At 47.1% G+C, this 16,413-nt stretch overlaps 1 protein-coding gene across 6 annotated transcripts in view; it reads right to left on the minus strand.

Moving 5' to 3' along the window:
• Positions 1-16,413, minus strand: part of PBX1 (PBX homeobox 1) — a 133,240-nt gene that overhangs the window by 14,314 nt on the left and 102,513 nt on the right. For all 6 annotated transcript variants that reach the window (XM_061451924.1, XM_061451918.1, XM_061451923.1 and 3 more), the window contains 4 exons: positions 14,565-14,809; positions 11,527-11,717; positions 10,460-10,595; positions 6,805-6,964 (listed from right to left, as the gene is read on the minus strand). In XM_061451924.1, the coding sequence (XP_061307908.1) occupies positions 6,805-6,964; positions 10,460-10,595; positions 11,527-11,717; positions 14,565-14,809 (732 nt within the window). The remainder of the gene's footprint in view (positions 1-6,804; positions 6,965-10,459; positions 10,596-11,526; positions 11,718-14,564; positions 14,810-16,413) is intronic.

Raw genomic sequence — 16,413 nt, forward strand, 5'->3', positions numbered from 1 at the left:
TGGGATCATGAGGAAGAAAATCCACAAAAAGAAAAAAAAAACCCATCTTTGCAGAAACACGGTTTTCTGCTTCCAGCTTTGAGATATCTGAGCACCTCCTCAGCTACTGAATGGGAGAAACAAACCCATCACATAACTGGAAGGCAGGGAAGGGGATTAAAAATAAATAAAAAGGTTTTATGGGATTATTTCAGATTTTATCGTGCAGATCAGCGCGTTAAGTGTGAGACAGCTCAACGTGCAAGGTTTGGTTATATACATGACGTTAGCTTTGGAAAGGAGAGACTTCAGGGGCCCAGGTCAGCTACGTTTTCAACTCCAACCCCAAATACACTCTCATCATCTCCACTGCCACTTCCAACCTTGAAGACTGGCAACCATAGTCCTGGTGGAATTGCCCACCTATGGCTCATGCGTGCACTCTGAGAAACACCTGGCAATCCCCCTTCCTCTGCTGGACAAGGAAGAAACACTCTGAACAGACACTAGCTTAGTCCTGGAGGTGGACCAGGAAGGCTCCTCTGAAGGAATTCACCTCCAAAAAGGGCAGGGAGGAGGTGGGAGGTCTATGCTGGAGACTTCATGTTCACTAAACTCTCTGCTGCTCTCTTTGCAACTGGCTCTTTTGTCAGGTGCTGGTAATTCTCAGCATTGAAGGAAAGCAGAAACATCACTGCTAGATACAATGTCCAAGACAGTCAAGAGAAAGACTCATCTTGAGCACAGTCAGTCCTGGATCCGGACCCTCCCACTGGTGCCTTAAAAGAGCAGAGCCAGGAATAGCTTATTGTCTGTGCTCATTGTGAACTCTGCCCAACCTGTTCCAGAGATCAATCCCACAGCGCTGCTGCGTAAAATAACCGGGACTAGTCAGAAGGCAGCTGTAACTATCACCTCCTCTGCTCAGCTGGCAAAGGCCTCCTGTCATTTCACAACCTCTCAGGTTACTTGCTGTTTTAAAAGCAAAAAACCTAGGGAAATGAGCTGGCAGACTGAGGATAGCCCACCCTGACACTGATCAACTTTAAGCACAAATATGGGCACTTTTCACATACATCTTTGGATGCTTCCTACTCAGTTTTCTGAACGATCACTTTGACCACTGGTATAAAAGCAGAGGTCATGAATTAACTGTGGCTTCATACTCCCGCAGTGGCTGAGAACCAAGGGACTTTGCAGCTACTGCTCGCAAGAAGCAAAGAATACTCTCTTGTTCTTTTAAGGTGAGCAGAAACCTTTGAGATCACACAAACGATCAGTGACAGAGCTGGGAAGAGGACTTGGGAATCCCTGAGCACCTGACAGGGCACTGCTATCACTCTGCCCCCAGCAGAGCAACATCTTACCCCACCTTCCCCTACCAAAAGAAAATTGTAACAATAATAACAGATAAAAACGCCATGAAGTTAACTGGTATTTTATTGAAACTTAACAAACCTGCCTGTGAAATTGAGACTGGGAGGGAGGAAATAAAAGTAAACAAACAGCCACAGATTCTAGTTCTGTAGAGCGCTGGTGTCTTGGAAATCATGAGGAGCGCTGGAGATGTCACTTACAAGATATACACTGCTATTGGCACAGGGTATTTTTACAATATATGTGCATATCTAAACAGTGAATATGTCTTGTTGCTGATGTGGATGCAAAGATAAATATGCGCATACCAATGGCCCTGCATGTATGGATGCATTTGTATCAGAGCCGTAATTGCAGAGAGCCCTTCACGCTGCCACTCTGCTGCTTCAGCACTCTGCTGTCTATGTACCTGCCATGTATGAAAATTATGATGGCCCAAAGTCTGAGAGACGCAGCTAAGAGGGGCTGATGCACTGGGGTGGGAGAGGGGGCAGGAATGTGAAGAGCCCTGAAAATTAAGATTGGTATATTCCACAGAGAACACATCTGGAAATACAAATCAAATCCTTCGGTTAGAGAAGGCTTCACCATAAATGTAATCTGTCCCTCTGCAAGGCTCCACTGTGAGCACAGTAAAGGTTTTCAGTGGTCATAATTTGACTGGGGACTCCTTAACAACCAAGAAGGAACAACCACCTTTGAGCTTGGGAAGCCAGAAGGAAAAGGCTCTGATCTTGGCATGGAAGTCCCCTGATGCTACTGTGTGCAGACCAACCCCCCTCCAAAATACCAGAAACCCCAGCACTTTTTATGACTTGTAGCAGTGAGGAACAGTGGATCATTTTCAGCATCCAGATTATTTTACTGAACCAAAGACCTACCACCACTATTCCTTAGTGATGAATTTCTATCATTTCATCACCAGCTTCAGAAAGAGTTCTGGAATGCTGTGGCAGTCAGATCTTGTTACTGGATGAAATCCTACATCAAAATAATGCCCACAAAGAGGTTTCTTCCACCCCTAACATTTCTGATGAGCACAACCCACTTTAATTTTGCCTCCAATTCAAAAATCTTCACAAGCTTGTCTGCTGGCATTTCTTGCACCACTTCTCCAACTCTTCAGAGTTTATTCTTCTCTGATGTCTTCTCTAGCGCTTTGTCAGTCTCTACTTCCACCTCAGATTTTCCAGGAACTCTAGTAAGTACTTTTCTCTAACATACCTGACAAGTCAAATGGCACCATGGATAAACAGACAGTAATTATGTTCATTGGAGCTGAAATCAAACCATCCTCATCTGATGCCTCATACCACCTACCACCAATGAGACACAGATCCAGCACACTGAAGCATTTAAGTAGACTGTGGTCATGTATAGAAGGCTCCTAGTTGAAGACAATGGCAATGACATATAAGCACTGAGAATACCCCTCCTGTAACTTTTTCCTTGTGTTTGTACCATGGCCAAAGACGAGGGAGGAACGTGATGGACCATGTAGCTCCTCAGCTGGACAAAGCCACTGAGTTTGATAGCAGGTCTAAAAGCCAGGGATGAACTCAGCAGTGCATTTGTTCTTTTTCACTTGCTAACCAACACTTAAGACAGTGAGACTCTAAGTAGGGCAGCTTCTCTACTGACGAAGGGTCCTCTCCCATGCTGTGCTCTGGAAAACTGACTGCCACAAATGGAGGAAGGCAGAGAAGAGAAGATACAGCCATCAGGCCTGTGCCTGATGACATACATATACTTCCAGACAGCACAATCCCCTCCACCAGCAGTTTTGCACAAGATATTCACAAAATAAAAGGGTAAGCAGGAGCAAAAAACATTTCAGGACAATTTTGGTTGCTCTGCATGGAAGATTTCACTGGATGTCATCACCTGCATGTGGTCCTTGAGGACCCTGGTTGGCAAAAGGGTCTGCCCACATAAAATAACTTGAATTTGCCATGTGTTTTTTGTGCTGAGATTGTCCAGGCAATCAAAGTGAGGATGGGGAGTTGTTAGCCCAAATGAGCCAGACATCTCAGCTTATTTGAACATCTGGCTGATAAAGCCCAACTGTGCGCATTCAGGATGAAAAGGTGTTTGACATTCAGGCCTGGGTGACTGAGGATGGGGGACCCTGCTTTGAACGTGCCAGATGGCTAGACAGATGCAATTGTTGCCCTTGTCAATGTGTGGCCAATCTCTTTGACTGACTGTAGCCATTCACCGATCTCCGGTAACATGGGCATCATTGCAGAGAACAGATGGGCCTGCGCAGCCGTGGCAGAAATGAATTTAACTCCTGTCCCAGGTCCCAGCACACCCAGTTCCACCTCCTCTTCCAACATCATGGCCCTCCAGGGACTACACTGCTGGTCGCTTCTTTCTCATGCCCTGTCCTCTGCCTACACTCTTTCTTTCCACATGCCCTACAATGTATTTAAACCAGAAGGTCTACATACTCTCATCAAATCCCATTATTTGCTCAGGTTCCTTCCTCAAAAACCTTATAGCTGATGATCTGAAAGAAGTCCATGGTGTAAAAGGAGAAGCATCATCTATCTTAGTCCTTCACCTCTTCATCCACTTCCACATTCCTCCCAGGGCAATGCAGCACAACTGGATGGCTCACGGCCCTCGACAGCATCCTCCAAATTTTTCACAGACAGGTATTTCAGACCTAGCATATACAGGTGTGCTTCTCGCTGCTAGCGCCTACAAGACAACCTGCAGCAGGGGAGGTCACTCAACTCTAGATGTCCTCAGGATGTGCCTTTAACCCACAGCTTGACTGAGCTGTTACATCTGCATGGTTCAGCTGGGGAGATCTCAACCTGGGATGCCACTGTTGGACATAAAATCCTGAGGCTTTTCCAGTATCCAAATGCACTATCTCTGCAATCTGCCCTAGAGACTACTGCAGTGCTGACAGCAAGGCCTCGCTGCTGCTGGATACAGGGAAGATGGTGGGATCTGGGCCAGGTTACAAACACTTCTAGCAGAAGAAGGATCAACATGGCCTGCAAGCTCCCCCCACACTGATGTGCTGCTTTAGAACCACCGCATTAGACACCTGAAGTCAGTGTTTCTAGAGTGCAGACAAGTGAGCCAGAAAGAGGATCCAGGATCTCAAGTCTTACTCGTTAATAACAAGACTGTTTGTCCTTCGTTGAAAGCATAGTGTTATCCAGGGATTATCTTAGCTGTTTACTGCAGGGTACTGGCCAATTTATCTTTGAAACAGCTGTCTTACTGCCTGTGGGGAACGCAAAGAAACAACCTCACACCAGAGCACTATTTAACTGGGCAGGCACTGGGAAATGCCTCTTCCACTGCATGCAGGCCAGACCCAAAGCCATTTAAACAATTGGAAGCTTTTCTCTTGCCATTCCAGACCTTTGGATCTGACCCAGTATAAGAAAGAGGAAGAGAAGAAAAGCTGTGTCTAAGCTGATGTGGACTTCAGGACAGCATCACAGGCAGCAGGCATCTCCCCTCAACACACACCATTCTGCTCTCTACTCTCCAGCTTTTTCTACAAGGGGGTGTCAACATCAGGAAACCCCACCTGACCAGGTATTTCGAGTGAGCTGTTTGGAAAGGACAACATTGTAAAAACTTCAGCTAAATCATCAGCAGTTCAAACAACAGAAGGAAAAGGGAAAAAAACCTAAACAAAACAAAAATAAAAGAATCAAACAAAACTCCTGAAAACCATCTGTCCCTAGAGAACTCTGCTGCATCCACCAGAGCCTTCTGAGCACCTCAGTTGAGCTGCAGCAGACAGCCCTGTGTGAGGAGATGCCCCCCCCAGCAGTGTTTCTGACTTGCAACCAAAAGCTGCACCAGCTCTGCTCTAGGTGGCTCTGGGGGGGCAGACCCTTAGCACGTAACATGTCCTCTGGAAATGAAGAGGTTGTATGTAGGGACTTCACTGCCCAACTGAATAAGACCTCTACCACTTGCTTCTATGCAAGCCATCCACATGAGTCCCTGCAAGGTGTGGATGAGCTCCCCAGCACAGAGCAATGAACCACCATTTACTATATTAGCTCACAGATAATGGACTGCCTTTGCCTTCCCACTGAGGGACCGGTTCGAGAGATCAGCCAGAGACTATTACCACTGGTTTCTCTCCTTGTATGACCCCTGGGTCTCCACTTTTCACTCAAATCTTACAGATCTGGGGGTGCTTCTGAGGTGCGATTCCTCTGCTACCTGCCACAGGCAGGACTGTGCTCACTACAGAAGCATGTCCTGATAGTAACCAGCATTTGCACAGTGTACCACTAGTACTCTAACATCTAGCTTCTCCTGCTCCCCACCATTCTCTTTGCTCTTCCACCATTTCCTTCCTCTTAGTAGCCTACCTCATAAGAGCAAGCTCCACACCCATGTGAAAGGGTACCATGAGCTGACACCAAGCTGACACCAAGCATGGCACATTCCCACTCTCCCTCCCACCCCTAAAAAGAAAACAGGCACATAGATATTTGCATCGATAACAAAGTACATGGCACGCATGAAGTTCAGGTTTTTTCTCTCCTTTTCAACAAATTCCAATTTTGCATCGCTCCTGGGAGCAGAGCACAACCAGTCGACTGCAGCCCAGGATTATTTTTGGGTCGGCCATCCTTGTGGCAGGCACCACGCATGAACTAAGCATCGTTCTCTAGCAGAGGAGTTGAAATCTGGGCCAAGTGCTCTGTGCCTTTGACCCTCAAAACAAACAAATGTAAACCACAGCAAATGGGCAGGAAAGGGGGAAAGGGAAGGGAACGACCCATGGATTTCCCTGGATTGTGCTGACACAGAAGGAAAATAAAATTCAAACAGAGCACACACTCTTGCAGATGATCCAGACATTGTCACGTAAGCAATCAAAGGTAACCACAACAGAAAGAAAACCAAAGATCTACCCGAAACAACCCTCCAAAGTTCATGAATTAGGACATCCTAAAAATGCTGGGGTTTAGCCATTCGGGCCACTCATGCTTCCAGCCCCAGCAAAATAAAATCGTTATGCAACGAGTTCTTAATTATTCTTTTTTTTCACCTCAAAATGCAAGCAATTCCAGCAACATTTTATGGAACATATTTCTGGTTTTGTGTTTACCATCCATGCATATAACCCCCAAGGTGACATCGGTTACAAGGTCTTATCACATCATTTTCCCAATGAAAACTGAACAGGACAGGGGAAGAGAAAAAAAAAGAGAAAAGAAAAAAGAGGGGGAAAAAGGCAAAGAAAATAAAGTACCCCCCAAAACAACCCTAAAAAACACATCCCATCTCTGCCTTTTTTTAAAGACCACAAAAGTGAGCCAACCAAAACCAGAAAATAAAAATTCAAATAACCAGAAGGGGAAAAACAAGAGAGAGATTAGGGGGAGGGGGAGAACAAACAAAAAAAACGAACACTAATGACCCAAAATAAAAAATAAAACAAAAACTAACCAGCTGAATTGGGAGTTGAGGGTGAGTTAGCCTGGCTTCCATGGGCTGACACATTGGTAGCCGTGACAGCCGTTTTGGCAGCATAAATATTGGCTTCCTCTTGAAATTTACCTATGTTCTTCTTGTACCGGATTCTCTTATTTCCAAACCAGTTTGATACCTAGAGCGAGTTTAAGAGAAGACAAAGACATTAATGTTTCAGCTCTGGCAAGTGTGGCTTGGTAAGGAAGGTGGATTAGTTCACGTTAAGTAGTGAATATTCTTTTTTCCCTCCCACTTTCCTAGCTGTGGAAGGAAACACCTTCTACCTGCGTGTGCTACACCAAGCTCAGGAAAGGTGGTGAGACCCTCTTGGGAGGACTGGGTTGTGAGAATATATCTGGTTCCTCTATGAATGGGACATCCACTAAGGGGATGTTCTACAGGAAAAGCTAGAGCCACCCCATAAAAATACGAGACGAGTTTAAAAAAACCTGAGGAAGTCAAATGACTGTAAAACTGCACAATATCTGAAAACAGGTATGTGTCATTTTGGAACTTTTTATTTGCTTCCTCCTCAGTATCCCTTTGACAGGGACAGATCCCCTGATTCCCAGCTGCCCCTTCTCCTCCCTTTGGACAGTGTGGCTTTCAGGGAGAACACTGAATGAATTTACTAGGGCCTGGCTGACGCATAAAAATACCTTGGTATCACTGAAGCTCTGCTTTTGATCCAACTGAGTGAAATTGGTGCAAAAGGCCAGAAGTGGATGCTCTTCATCTAGCTCATCTTGGCTTTGTACGGTTTAGCATGAGCCACTACATAAACCAGGAATGCCAGGGGAAGGCTAGAGAGGGAGCACAGGGCTCACTCTAAGACCTAACTTTGGTCCCAGGGAACAAGTGTGTTCCTTGGAAAGGGGCAGGAGATTGTGTTTGCCCAGAGACCAGCGTGGGCCTGACTTCAGTGCCTAGAATTGTGCTGAAAGGGATTAGGGGATTTATTTAAAAAAAATTAAGAAGCTGTATGAACTTCTTCTCAAATCATGGGGATGGCTGAAAATTATGGGCCAGATCTGAAGGCAGAATGAAGCTGCGCAGCTCTGGTCATGCCAGTCCTGGTGAAAGCTGTTTCCCTATGCCTGCAGCAGTACAATGCATGAACCTCAGAAAGCCCCAAGGTGAGGTCTGAGCAGTGATCTCTGCAGACTGTCAGAGTGATATCCTGGGATCAGAAGTATGAATGTTTGAAAGAAAAGATTGCTTGGTCAACCTGTCAGGTGTCTGAATAAAATACCCCAAAGTTTGCATGTCAGAGATTCAGCACAGTGATAGGGTAACTCTGAAGTCTGTGGAACCAGGCTGTGGTATCTGGCCAGAACTGATTCCCAGGGAAAGTATCAGGGTACCTCTCAAACCACCATGAACTCAGTGTTCCCCAAATCTACTCAGTACACTGCTGATGATAATCCTGTTCACATGTGGGCACCATGTCACACTGAACAATTTCAGAGATGTGGGAAATATTCAACCTACGGTTGGGGAAGCAAATCTCAGCTTCTTTTTTGACAACACCAAATACAGATAACCAGGGGTGTGTCTTCCTACATGCAGCTCTCTAAGCAGAAGACAACTTCCAGTCACTACTGACCTTGTTTGGAAAAGCTCAGCAAGATGAAGAGAATGAGCAAATGCCAGAGGATGCTGCAACTCTAATAAAACACTCTAATAAACCACTGGCTGTTCATTCTGGGAAGCTTGTGATTTTTACCTCATCTTAGGAAAATTGTTTTAGCTTGGGTGTTTATAACTGAAACCCATATGCTTTCATTCCTACGATACTATCTGCAGTGATCCTAGAGCATTCAGCAGCTTCTATGCAGAAATGGCTTCTTCTACCAGTTTACCTGCTACTGAACTGCAGGTATTCAAGCCTGTGCTGCTGCAGAGCAGGAAGAAGAAAACATAAACATCAGAGACTCAGACCAGCACCCAACCCAGATCTGGGAGCGAACATTTGTATGGCACCAGAAGGTGCTGTCTGCAAGGAGCTCAATTCCATTTCTTGGTCCAGCTTTCCCATTACTGACAACGTGCTCCTTCGTGAACTTCCCACCTGGCCATCTCTGCAACAGCTCATCCAGCTTCAAATACTGGAGCCAGTGGCTGAACTATGAGTACCACAGGGAAGGAAGTTGGGATAGATGACCACTACAATTGATCTTCACCTTGAAACTTGTGAAGCAAAGAACCTGCCTACCCCTGTCAGCCTTTGATTTCAGACAAACTCTGCTTATGACTTGCACAGATTCATATTGTCCCATGGTCCCACTTAGCCTCAGCAAAAGCAGAGGCCCAGATGCGTGTTTGTTTCTACCTTCTCTGGATGAAGAAGCGAGATTCTGAAGACAGACAGAAAGCAGCTTTGATACAGCACAGTCAAAAAATATCTTAAGTGCAGTATTTCTCCTGGGCATCTTCTCTTTGCAAGGTAAAAGTTGTTAAGTGTGAATAGAGGAATTAAAAGTAAGAGGGGAAGCATCAGGACAGCTGTAGTTTTACTTAAGCCACTATCTGCTCTTTCTCATCGGTAACTCTGGGCAGAATCAATGTTTGGGTCTTCTGACCCAGGGGATGCAATCGGACTCACTCAGCAAGCATTCAACATGGTGACAACACCTACCCTTGGATGCTGTTGCTCCTGCTGAAGGCAGACATGCTCTCACAAGGACATCAGATGCTACTGCTGTCTCCAGTTTACTCAAGCGATGAATAGGCATAGGTCTGGGGCTGGAAAGCGGCCCAAGATGGGGAAAGCAATGGGATCCCCGACGGCACACTAAGCTCACATGAGGACAAGACTATCAAAGGCTGCACAGATTTGCTTTCAATCAGAAAGCTTGCCCCAAAAAGAGAGAAAATAAAGAGAGGCAGGCCTGGCCAATGTACAGATGAACACATCAAGGACTGCACTCCTCACAAATTCCAGCAGCTCCCAGGTCAAAGCTCCAGACTCCAGGAATTACATGGCTGCCTTGAATGTATGGAAATACTTCCATTTGTCTTTACTGACCACCTTTCTTTGAGGGATAAGCAAGTCAGGGAGATGTCATGTTCTGCAGCACAAGCGTAAAAACAGAGAGAAATCATCCCGAGAAAGCCCACCCTCCTTGACCACAAACTATAACCATTAGCCTGTTTGACCCAAACCATTCCCATCAGGACCTTGTTGATTATACTTTATCGAGCAAAATCTGCACAACTCTTTTTACTGCCTTCAAATCCTTGGCTCAAAGAATGGACTGTCAGCTCAAACAAGCTCTTCTTGCAAGCCAGTTCAGCACTAATTCCCTCAAGAAAAGACTTTGCCCCTGTGGCTCATGCCACATCATTTCTGGGTTGTTAACACCTTGGCTTCACACACAGCCATCATCCTATGTAGTCTTTATCCCTTCTGAATCTTCTCTCAAACTCTCCTTTTTCATCAACAGCTTCAAACTGCAAGCCTGCTGTCTCCTTCCCCATCCACTTACACAAACGTGTGCTAAACTAACTTAGAAATGAAATGCTCAACACTGGGACATGACTGACTTGACTGAGGTCTGGAGTGTCCTTCACTATGCTAAGGCTTCGCAATAGCAGCAGCCATCTTTACTGTATTTCTGAGCTTTCTCACCTGTGAGACTGTGATGCCACATTTCTTGGCTAGCTCTTCTTTGGCTTCCTCACTGGGGTAAGGGTTGCTGAGATGGGAATAGAAATACTCATTCAGGATTTCCGTAGCTTGCTTGTTGAAGTTTCGTCTCTTCCGCCTAAGAAAGAGGGGGAAACAGAAGGAAAAGAAATGCAAATCAGTGTCAGGGATCCAGAAACAGGAGTGCAATTTTAAACACTCTTGACTTTCCTTGCTTCCCTCCCTCCTTCCCCTGCTCCTGGGAGCATGGAGTGCAACAGACTCACAGCCAGGAAGTTTCTCATCTGCCCTTTGCTGGCGACTCTTCTCTCAGCACCTTCCTCAGCAAATCTCTGTCTCAAATTCCTACTGCAACACAGAAGAGTCTCAAAACTGGCACCCAGCTCCTCCACCTGGGAAGGTGACTCTCGACACCTGGCTGCCCTGGCCAAAGACATCACTGCTACTCTGCAAAGCTCCATACTGAGAAAGCAGTGCTGGGTATATACCCCTGGTGAGGACTGTTCCATTTGCACTTGGGAATTACTTGACTGTTCATCCCCCAGTGTAACTGCCTCTCCTCCCCATCCCAAACTGCAGCCCAAGCCACAGCCTGCATACAACCAGCTTGGGCAGTGAAATAATTCTACAACAAATAAAAAATCTGGGAAAATGGAAACGGAAGGAAAAGAATAGGAACTAGAGAGGATGGGATGGGGTGGAGGATTAGGTTTCATCCCTAACTGAAATGCACATTTTCATCACAGAGGTTTGTTGCAATATGCCACAGAATTTCATTCTGCCACAGCAAAGCCTGGATGCACAATTCTCAAGGTACAGCTGGAAGCCTCCCTGAGACAGAGGCTGGATGTCTGGAATTGCTATCCTCTCCCCTGCGGAGCCATAGACAACTAAAGGATAAAGAAAGTAAATGGCCTCTGTGCCTCAAGACCAAGAGACATGGTCCTTCATATGAACCTGAATTCACTCCAGAACCTCAAAACACCTCTCCTAGGCCGCAACAATACTGCACAGTGGGTGGGGAGAAAGGTTTGGTGGGGTGAACTCACCGTGCATCCAGAAATCGGGAGCGCAAGATCATGACAGCTTCACACGTGCTTTGCTTCAATTGCATCTGGATGGAGCTGAACTTGCGGTGGATGATGCTCACCATCCGCTCTATCTCCTTCGGTGAGATAGGTCGGGTCCGGCTCTGCTCACGCAGCAGGTTCATCACGTGGGTGGTGAATTCATTGCATGCCTGGGATGGCAAGAAAAGCAAAAGAAACCCCAGGATCGGAAGGTCATTCGATAGCGTCAAGGACAATAGAGAGGCAACGCTGCTAAGGAAGGAGATGAAAATGGAGACCTCAACGGCTGCGGCCTTTTAGGGCAGACTCAGATCAAGAGTGTGCTGGCTCTCAGGGGAGAGAAAGCAGAGGGCATGAGAGACTCCCAACAGACATGCTGAGAAAGGCAGAAGCCAATTTTGTTGCTCTCAGGGATCATGGATGGAGCTGAGGCACATGAAGTCCTAGGACTCATGTAAAGCACGAAGAAGTCCCAGCCACTGGTTTTCCAGATAGGACTGGAGGAGCTATAGATGTCTCTCTCTGAGGAGGACCATGAATCTTTTGACTCACCTCCCTTCTCCTGCTGCCCCAGCTGGACCCCAGCACCATGCGTCCCAGACACAGCCCTACTTTGTGCTCTTAACACATCAGATAAGAAGTAAATAATGATAATTAATTAAAGTTTGAATGAGGCAGGAGCTCTGACAAGTAAGGGCAAGCAGGTAACAATCCCAATCAGTTTGCTGCTGGCACAGCACTGTCTGGCTGTTCCTGCTGTCCCCAGGCTGTGCTGTGAGGACACGGCAGTGAGAGGAGTCGAGGGGACAAGGGAGGGATTTTAAGGCTGGATGGAGGCCACTTCATTGCCCTCTCCTCCACCCCTACATCCTCTATCCTCCAGTTCCCACCACCAAGCCCTGAAAACCAGGGGGCACTGGTGCTGGGAATCACATCGTTGCACCGATGGTTCAAGAAGCCTTTGGTGCTCCTGGGACATGGGCAGCTACTCTAGGGACAACGTCCACAATTCCCACCCCATGATGGAGAAAAATGGGCCAGCAGGGGAAAGAAATACTGATTTTGTGGACTGGCGACATAGTCTTGACTTACCATCTCCAACCCAACCCTTCCAAGCTGAATCCCCACCCCTGGCTCAGACCTGAGGAGATATTTCCCAAGGCCAGCAGAGCCCCTCCAATTCATCACCAGCTTCAGCTGACAGCTCCCAGGGTAGAAGAGCTCTCAGCTGGGTACCTCTTTGCTCCCAGACACCCAAGCAATTTCAGATTGTCTCCTTCCTTTTGGCGTGAAGAGCATTACAGGAAAAACTGCCAGTGACTGCTGTGCTGTCACAGCAGCAGCTCAATGCCATGAGAAGCCAGGCACTGAGCTCCCCCAGCCTCCAGCAATGGGACTGGAGAAAGGAGGGTGGAGGCTGAGAAACCCTGAACCCTGTTCTTTTGCAGGACTGTGGGTGATGATACAAGAGATGTGGACCTACACAGCCATTTGCAAAGCAACTCAGTGGCAAAACCAACCCCCTCACTGGTTTCTGAGAAGCAAATATGTGGTCCACCTCACTCATGGGGCTGGGGTAAAGGCTTCTCTTACCTGTGTGCCCCTTTGGGCAGCCAAAATGATGTAGAAACAAAATCAGGAAAGCAAACAAACAAAACTCCTGCCCAAGAGGAGGAAGGAGCGGAAGGTCCTTCCCTGAAGCATGTCCTTGGCTGTGCCAAGGGTTTCTCCTTGGGCTTGGGTGGCAGAGGACATGGGGTATCTCTCCCTGCCTCTTCAGCCTGGGAGCTGAAAGATAAGCCATGAGACCCTCTCCACTCCTACCCATGTGAGAAGGCTGAGGCTCCCTCATGCCACACTAGCCCATCTCCATCACTCAAGGGAGTGCTAGCAAGGGCTGAGGACAGCCACCAAAGGTCATCCTTCCAACCTGCCCCCTGCCTGCTCCCTGGGCCCTGCCACCTCCTCCTTTTCTAATGCTCTGTCAAAATGCCTTTCATGGTATGACCACACACAGCTTCTCCAACACCAGAGCCCTACCTGGCCACTCTGGCTTCAGCTCCAACCCAGGGTCATCTGAGGCAGCTCCACACCACCCCTGGGTGCAGGTCTGAAGATGCTGACCAGCAGCCTCAGCTTGGCCAGTGTGGCAACTGAAGGGGTGACACATGCCCCAGCCCCATCCTGCACCATGCATCCATTTAGCCAGGTATAATGGGAGCCAGGCTGAGGCTGCTCACAGCCCTATCACATCAGCAGAGATGGCGCTAAACCAGAGACCTGAAACCCCGCCTGGCTCCTGCATCCTGCCCCCAAAAAGGAGGGATGCTTTTTTGCTTGCACTCCAGTGCAACCTTGGGGTAGAAACCACATTCATCACAAAGGCAAGCTGCACAGTGGCGACAGGAGGTCTGCAAAACATCTGGAAGCCTTCGCAAAAAAAGTTGTTTTGAGCATCAGCCTGCGAAGCTTTTCATGCAATTGTCGGCGTTACCAATAGCTGCATTCATGACCCAAATAGTTTTTTGTTTTGTTTAAGAATCATTTTTCACAATTAAAAAGAAACTTGTTTGGTTTTGTTGGGTTTTTTTTCCTCTGGAAAAGGAACTCTTCAAGCAGAAAAAGTATTCAAGGAAGATTTTGATTCAAGCCCTGCTTAGAAAACTGCCTTCACTGAGGCCAGCACCTCAAAGAGGACTCCCACTTCATAGGGCTTATTTTTGGCAAGGTATTAGGGGACGACTGAAAAGTGAAAGTCAAAGGGGCAACCCATGCCAAGCCTATTCTCGTGCCACGTTCCAGTGCAAAACCCCAACCCTTCCAACCCTAAAAAAAGTATGTTTTCACTCCAGTACAGTCTGCATTTGCCTGTACACTCCTAACAATAGATGTCAGTAGCGATCCAGGCTGTGCACATCCACTCCAGCTGCTCTCCCAGCCGCTCATCTCCTACTCCCACCACCCCACCACAACCACCACTGGGGAGCCCTGCCTTCTTCCACGAAAGAGCCTGTTACCTGCTCGTACTTCTCCAGCTCCGTGTGGTAGATCTGCCGGATCTGGGATAGTTTGGCTCTGTAGTCAGAGTGCTCCACTGAGTTGTCAGAGCCAGCTCCTCCTGATGCTGCAGCAGCAGCTGCAGCAGCGGCTGAGCCACCTCCTTTTTCGGGGCCTGCTACCCCCTCGGCCAGGAGCATGTTGTCTAACCGCATCAGCTGGGGATCCGTGGGCTCCTCTTCCTGCGCTCCTCGGATGCTCAGCACTGCATGAGACACAAAGCAGAGAGGAAAGCCTGAGTTGTGCCCAGGTCTTAACTTGGGGAAAGGGATGTTCATCTAAAAGGGGATGCTCATCCCAGGTTGCTCAGTCCCCATCAACCAAGCTTTTCTTCCTTTAGAAAGGGTACCCCAACAGGCAATTTGCATCCTGGTTCTCCCAAGTGCTCATCACCAGGCACGGTTCCTCGGCTCTCCAGCCAAGCAGCAGCGACAGGGGTACTGCAGCTTCCTGCTCTCCTCCCTGCTTCTTCCCCTCCTTCCTGCAGAGAAGAAGCAGGGCAGAACTGGCAGAGAGCTCACCACAGAGGTAACTCAGAAAGCCATGGTTTGTGTTCAAACACACTGCAAAACTGCTATCACTGGTCAAAAAAAACCAATGAATGTACTCATTCTTGCTGCTACAAATGATAGGGACTCTATCCCAACCCAAGCATAGCCTAGGAAATTGGGAATCTCTAGCCCAGGCTTCAGATCACCCAGATAGCCCACACTCATGTCACCTAACAAGCAGTTTACAGCTTGATATTGTACCATTTGCATCAGCCATCAAACCCAGATGGTAGACACACAGATACCAGAGCTAAACATGCCTCAGTTTTTCTATCTTTAAATGCAGGTGGAGAGTGCTTGCAAGGCCATGCTTTTAGCCAATACAGTGGAAAGGCAAGTAAGAAATGTATGAAATAAATTTTGTTGTTCCAGTCATTCCAGTGAAGTCTAAACCATGGTAATTAGAGGGGCAACAATAAATTAATCCTCCTGAAGTAACTTTCCAAGGAGAGAAATTTCCTCCCCTCTTTGTACTCTCCCCATCAATTACTGCTTCAAGTAAAAGTCCTTCTCCTGTGAAGGCTTTCCTGGAAAAACATATGGGAACATCCTGCCTGCTAGGAATGTCCCAGGTTGGAAGGATGGAGGTGGCCTAAGTGTCCCTGTGTGACACCTCTGCATGCACAGGTGTGCACAGCTGCGAAGTAAAGAAAATAAATCCTTAATAAGTGAACAAACAGGAATTTCTTAAGAGAAATTAACTGCATTTCCCCGTTTCGTCTGGCACAGGAGCTCAGAGCATTTTGCAAACATACACACACCCCCCAAACACATCCAGAGCTGGGTAATGTGGGGATTTTACTAGAGCCATGCCCACTTACACCCAAGATGAATCTGACCCCCCAAATCCGCAGCACAAACAAGAGCTAGTCTAAAATTAGTTCACAATAGGAAGTAAACTGGAGCAGCTAAAAAATGTGGGCAAAACACCAAGTATAGCCTCCCTCACTCTGAAGTAAGTTAAAGACATAGCTATTATCGGTATAAAATGGAAGCAAAAGACCCTGTTGAGCGGTTTAGCTAACACTATAAAGACTTTTTTTAAAGCCTCAAACTCTGCTGAAATCCTGATTTTTAGGACTCCAGGATTTATTGGTGTTTTCTGTGATTTAAACATTCATTGTCAACAAAGGAGCAAAGTTCAGGGGGAATGAAAAGACAGATAAAAGCCCAACAACGGTACATTTGCCAATAAGATGAGCTAATGATAAGTAATTCCATGCTAGAGAGGATTGTTTCTTTATGGAGGGATGGGGGT

The sequence above is a fragment of the Pezoporus flaviventris genome, unplaced genomic scaffold, assembly GCF_033815535.1.
Source record: "Pezoporus flaviventris isolate CSIRO_AGI_PZ_B2104156 unplaced genomic scaffold, CSIRO_AGI_Pfla_v1 ptg000013l, whole genome shotgun sequence".
NCBI classification, from domain to species: Eukaryota; Metazoa; Chordata; class Aves; order Psittaciformes; family Psittacidae; genus Pezoporus; species Pezoporus flaviventris.